This window comes from Piliocolobus tephrosceles, chromosome 19, assembly GCF_002776525.5.
Source record: "Piliocolobus tephrosceles isolate RC106 chromosome 19, ASM277652v3, whole genome shotgun sequence".
Taxonomy (NCBI): Eukaryota; Metazoa; Chordata; class Mammalia; order Primates; family Cercopithecidae; genus Piliocolobus; species Piliocolobus tephrosceles.
The window spans coordinates 534,203-540,531 of record NC_045452.1 but is presented as its reverse complement, the minus strand read 5'-3'; the positions used below and the strand labels follow the sequence as shown (position 1 = coordinate 540,531).

General features: G+C 49.9%; 1 protein-coding gene across 1 annotated transcript in view; it reads right to left on the bottom strand.

Moving 5' to 3' along the window:
• Positions 1 to 3,429: 3,429 nt before the first annotated feature.
• LOC113220472 overlaps positions 3,430 to 6,329 on the bottom strand; it is a 5,447-nt gene continuing 2,547 nt past the window's right edge. Inside the window, exon 3 of the mRNA XM_026449596.1 lies at positions 3,430 to 4,937. Within this exon, the coding sequence (XP_026305381.1) occupies positions 4,772 to 4,937 (166 nt within the window). The 3' untranslated portion in view covers positions 3,430 to 4,771. The remainder of the gene's footprint in view (positions 4,938 to 6,329) is intronic.

Below are 6,329 nucleotides of genomic sequence, written 5' to 3'. Positions count from 1 at the left end.
AAAAAAAAAAAAAAAAAAAAAAAAATTAATATGTGTGTGGGTGTGTGTGCAGAGACAAAACATTTGGAAGGGTACACATGAAACTCATAGCAGCAGTGGACTCGTATTTTATGTGTTCACTTCTGTATTGTGAACTTTTTTCCATGGAACATGGTCTGCATTTGTAGGAGTTTAAAAACCAATTAAGGCCGGACGCAGTGGCTCATGCCTGTAATTCCAGCACTTTGGGAGGCTGAGGCAGGTGGATCACCTGAGGACAGGAGTTCAAGACCAGTCTGGCCAACATGGTGAAACCCCATCTCTACTAAAAATACAAAAATTAGCTGGGCATGGTGGCATGTGCCTGTGATCCCAGCTCCTTAGGAGGCTGAGGCATGGTAATCGCTTGAACCCAGGAGGCAGAAGGTTGCAGTGAACTGAGATCGCGCCACTGCACTCCAGCCTAGGCAACAGAGCAAAACTCTGTCTCTAAATAAGTGAGCAAACAAATAAATACAAACCAATTAAAAATAACCCATTTGTGGTGATGCACCATGATGACTCAGTCAGAAAACACAATGCACCAATAACCTAAAAATTAACCCCACTGGAGAAATATTTCAACAAGCATGAACAGTTGAGGCCAGGCGTGGTCGCTCACGCCTGTAATCCCAGAGTCTAGGGAGGCCAAGGCGGGTGGATCACGAGGTCAGGAGATGGAGACCATCCTGGCTAACATGGTGAAACACTGTCTCTACTAGAAATACAAAAAATTATCTGGGTGTGGTGGCGGGCGCCTGTAGTTCCAACTACTCGGGAGACTGAGGCAGGAGAAAGGCGTGAACCTGAGAGGCGGAGCTTGTAGTGAATGGAGACACGTCAGTGCGCTCCAGCCTGGGCAACAGAGTGAGACTCCATCTCAAAAAAAAAAAAAGAAAAAACAGTTGAGTAAATGATGTTCCACCCATTTGATGGAGTATTTTGCATCTGTTGTTACTGGTGAAATTAAAGATTCATTATTATTTTTGAGACGGAGATCAAGACCATCCTGGCCAACATGATGAAACCCCATCTTTACTAAAAAAAAAAAAGAAAAAAAACATTAGCCAGGCGTGGTGGTGGGCACCTGTAATCCCAGATACTCGAGAGGCTGAGGCAAGAGAATCACTTGAACTTGGGAGGGGGAGGTTGCAGTGAGCCAAGATGGCGCCATTGCACTCCAGCCTGGGCAACAGGAGTGAAACTGTCTCAAAAACAACCAAAAAAGCCAATTTGGTAAGATTTCCATAGCTAAAATGAGTATCTTCCTACAGCCTTGAAAGTACAGGATTTTCGGCTGGGCACGGTGGGTCACGCCTGTAATCCCACCACTTTGGGAGGCCGAGGCGGGTGGATCATGAGGTCAGGAGATGGAGACTATCCTGGCTAACACGGTGAAACCCCGTCTCTACTAAAAATACAAAAAATTAGCCGGGTGTGGTGGCAGACACCTGCAGTCCCAGCTACTGGGGAGGCTGAGGCAGCAGAATGGCATGAACCCGAGAGGCGGAGCTTGCAGTGAGCTGAGATCAGGCCACTGCACTCCAGCATAGGCGACAGAGCAAGACTCCCTCTCAAAAAAAAAAAAAAAAGAAAAAGAAAATACAGAATTTTCATTACTTTGGGGTTTTTTTGTTTTTTTGAGACAGGGTCTCATTCTGTTGCCCAGGCTGGAGTGCAGTGGCGTGATCATAGATCACTGCAGCCTCAACCTCCTGGGCTCAAATAATCCCCCAACCTCAGCCTCCCAAGTAGTTGGGACTACAGGCACATGCCACCACGCCCGGCTAATACTTAAAAATTTTTTGTAGAGGTAAGGTCTCACTAAGTTTCCCAGGCTGGTCTCGAACCCCGGGGCTCAAGTGATCCTTCTGCCTCAGCCTCCCACGTAAAGTGTGACTACAGGCATACGCCACCACATCTGGCCAACTTTGGGCTTTTTGATAGGTATATAACACTCATCCTAGCAATCTTAACATGTACATATTTCATTACTAAGAGAGTCAAAAACACTTTTTAATGCTTTGCTTACTCCTTGGATGTCCTCTTGGGTAAACTTTCTCTCACCTAGAATTTTTTTTTTTTTTTTGAGATGGAGTCTCACTCTGTTACCAGGCTGGAGTGCAGTAGTGTGATCTCAGCTCATTGCAACCTCCGCCACCTGGGTTCAAGCAATTCTCCTACCTCAGCCTCCCAAGTAGCTGGGATTACAGGTGTGCACCACCACGCCCAGCTAATTTTTGTATTTTTAGTAGAGACAGGGTTTCACCATGTTGGCCAGGATGGGCTCAGTCTCTTGATCTCGTGATCCACCCACCACAGCCTGTGAAAGTACTGGGATTACAGGCATGAGCCACCGCACCTGGCCCCTAGATTTTTTTTTTTTAAATTAAAAAAGTTTTTGAGACAGGGTCTCACTCTGTCCTCCAAGCTGGAGTGCAGTGGGATGATCACAGGTCACTGCAGCCTCCACCCCCGGGCTCAAGCGATTCTCCCACTCACGCCTTCCAAGTAGCTGGAACTACAAGGTGTGCACCACCATGCCTGGCTAATTTGAACACCTGAGCTCAAGTGAGCCCCCATCTCACTCCTCCCAAATTGCTGGGATTATGGGATTACAGTAGTGCATCACCATGCCTGGCCAGAAATCTGAATTGTCTTTTTTTTAATTGAGATAGAGTCTCGCTCTGTCACCCAGGCTGGAGTGCAGTGGTGCAATCTCGGCTCACTGCAAGCTCTGCCTCCCGGGTGCACGCCATTCTCCTTCCTCAGCCTCCCGAGTAGCTGGGACTACAGGTGCCCACCACGACACCCGGCTAATTTTTTTTTTTTTTTTTTTAGGGGCGGGGTCTCGCTCTGTCGCCCAGGCTGGAGTGCAGTGGCTGGGTCTCGGCTCACTGCAAACTCCGCCTCCCGGGTTCACGCCATTCTCCTGCCTCAGCCTCCCGAGTAGCTGGGACTACAGGCGCCCGCCACCTCGTCTGGCTAGTTTTTTGTATTTTTTAGTAGAGACGGGATTTCACTGTGTTAGCCAGGATGGTCTCGATCTGCTGACCTCGTGATCCGCCCGTCTCGGCCTCCCGAAGTGCTGGGACTACAGGCTTGAGCCACCGCACCCGGCCAATTTTTTTGTATTTTTAGTAGAGACGGGGTTTCACCATGTTAGCCAGGATGGTCTCGATCTCTTGACCTCGTGATCCACCCGCCTCAGCCTCCCAAAGTGCTGGAATTACAGGCATCAGCCACTGTGCCCAGCCAAGTCCTCTGAATTCTTATTCATTGCTGAATACAAAATGGTACAGTCATTTTGGAAGATAGTTTGGTTATTGTACCCTATGATTCAGCAAGCATGCTCCTTGGTATTTACCCAAATAAGTTGAACAGTTATGTCCACTCTAAAACGTCCACACAGATGTTTATAGCTGCTGTATTCATAATTGCCAAAACTTGGAAGCAACCAGGATATCCTTCACTGGGTGAATAAAATGTGGCATATCCAGGAAATGCAATATTATTCAATGCTAAAAAAGATGAACGGCCAGGTGTGGTGGCCTAACTGCCTCCACCTCTTGATTCCCCACTTAGCCTGTGTGACTCATTCAGGTCTGGCCTCCACCTCCAGGCAGTCCTCCATCCCCCAGGCTGGGTTAAGACCTCCTTAGTTCCCAGCGCCCCTGATCCCATCTCCTGTACCCCTAACCAAGCTCAAGGTGGGCACAAGAGATGGTCCCAATGTATCTGCCGAATGAATGAAAGCCACGTCATTTGTATGGCTCTTCTATAAGGTCCTTTTCTTTAACTGAGGCCAACAAACTCGTCCTGAGATTTCCTTTCTATCCTACAAGTGAAGAATTTGGACATTTCAAGATCTGAAGTGAAATTAAACTGGAATGGCCTGTCATGAAACGCAAAGAGGTCGAAGGGGTTTACTCTGGGCTTGAGGGAAATGAAAAAGGAGCATTTTTGGGAGTGTCCCATGTGCCAGGCTCAGTTACCATTTCTTCACAATCTGTTAGTTAATCCTCACAATCATCCTGAGTGCTTATTCTCATTTTACAGGGGAGGGGTCTGGGCTCAGAGGTCGACTGTGTGGGCAGTACCTGTGCCCATGCTGTAGAACTGCATATGAGGTGTGGAGGGGCTGGGGCTGACGTCCCCTCTCTGCCCTGTCTTGCAGCCACATGGTTGATCTGATTCCCTTGGTTCTCAACCCTGGAGGCTTCCGTTTCTCATATGTGGCTGGAAACAGCATGCCCAAGCTCCACTGCCCTGGCTTCCCCTGGTAAGCATGCCTCTGCACCTCCCTGGAGCCAGACACCATCCTGGCTCTAACCCAGTACACTGCAGGCAGAGGATAGCATGGGGAGACATGCCCACAGGGAGAGGCAGGACTGGTGCTGGAGATGTGGGGGGGTCCCTCTGGTTTTCCACCTGTCCTTTGGGAGCCCCAGGATCCTGTCTGGTGCACCTGGGGCTGCCTTGCTTGCCTAAAGTCAAGAAGGTGGAGCCCCTTGGTGCCTTCAACCTCACCCAATGCCTTAACCAGAGCAAACACCGTTTATCTGCTTTATCCATCAAGACCCTGTCTGCAAAGAGGGGTCTGCTGCTGAAAAGCAGAGGGCTGAGAGCCACAGCTACAGGCCCAGGAGAGCCCCTGGGATTGTTCTGAGCAGGGGGCACCCAGGACTGCCTGGAGTGGGGAAGGCTCCCACTGACCGACTTGCAGGGCAGTGAAGGGAAGGGACCAAAGACCCTAGGCATAGTGTAGACGGGGTGATGGGGTCACCACGGAGACCATGGTGGTGGCAGTGGCAGAGGTGGCAGCAGGGTCGGTGGCAGGCATGGGGAGGTCGACTGGTCCCGTAACAGGATGGGTTCTGGTTTCTTCTGTCTTGGCTTCCTTCTCCCCTTCTTGGTGTCTGCAACAAAAGGTGCCAGTGAGTGCCTACCTTGCAGCCAGAGTAGAGTGGGAGCCAAACACAGTGGTGTGGGGTCTTCATGCAGTCCCTCCAACAAGAAAGGGAGGGAGGCCCCAAAGAGCACCATGAACCCCAAATAGCACCCAGAGCCACTGCTGACAGGCACCAACATGCCCCATCTCACCAACCTCACCTTGGCCGGCTACAGGTGCTGCTGGTCCAACAATCAGTGGAGGGCTCACTCTCAGCCCCCAAGAAAGTGGGACCCCCAGGCAAACTGGGCCTCCCCATGTGACACAGAAGTGAGTAGCCCCACACTAGTGTAGGCACCCGCGAACACAAATACACCGAAGGAACTGAGCCTGAATCCAATCGAGCTTTAGAGCAACTGTCCAAGAAATGCAGGCAGAGGAGAAAGCAAGCCAGCAGCAGAAGTGGGATTGCCAGAAGGACGACACCAGACGGGCTATCCCTCCTCAAAGGGGACTTCAACAGAAGTGGCCAAGGACCCAGGGCCATCCCAATGTACATTTCCTGCCCGTGTGGCCACATATGCGGCCCCCTTTCATTTCATTCTCACAAGGGTCTCAACTTAGACACTAATTATACAATCACCCTAGTTAAAAGGAACCTAAGAGGCCTAACAGCCAAACATAATGAATGTGTGAGTCTCACTGGGTCTTTCTAGAAAGACTTTTGTGGCCCATCTAGGTGAGGTGACTATGACCAGCTTATGTCAGAGAACTGTTGTTAATTATGTAAAGTGTAACAATGACATTGTGATTATGTCAGCAAATGTTTGTTTTTGTAGTTGTCACTTTATAGAGACAGGGTCTCACTCTGTATTGTCCAGGCTGGAGCACACTGGTGTGATCATAGCTCACCATAACCTCAAACTCCTGGGCTCCAGCTATCCTCCTGCCTCAGCCTCCCAAGTAGCCAGGACTACAGGCATGTGCCACCACACCAGGCTATTTTTAAAAAGTTTTCAGAGAGATGGGGTACTGCTATGTTGCCCAGGCTGGTCTCCAACTCCCAGGCTCAAGAGATTCTCTTACCTCAGCTTCCCAACAAGTGCTGGGATTACAGGCATGAGCTACTGTGTCCAGCCAAATGCCTTTTTTTTTTTTTTGAGATGGAGTTTCTCTCTTGTTGCCCAGGCTGGAGTGCAGTAGTGCGATCTCGGCTCACTGCAACCTCTGCCTCCTGGGTTCAAGCGATTCTTCTGCCTCAGCCTCCCGAAGTAGCTGGGATTACAGGCACGCCCAGCTAATTTTTCTGTATTTTTAGTCGAGATGGGGTTTCACCAATTTGGCCAGGCTGGTCTTGAAGTCCTGAACTCAGGTGATCCACCTGCCTCGGCCTCCCAAAGTGCTGGGATTACAGGTGTGA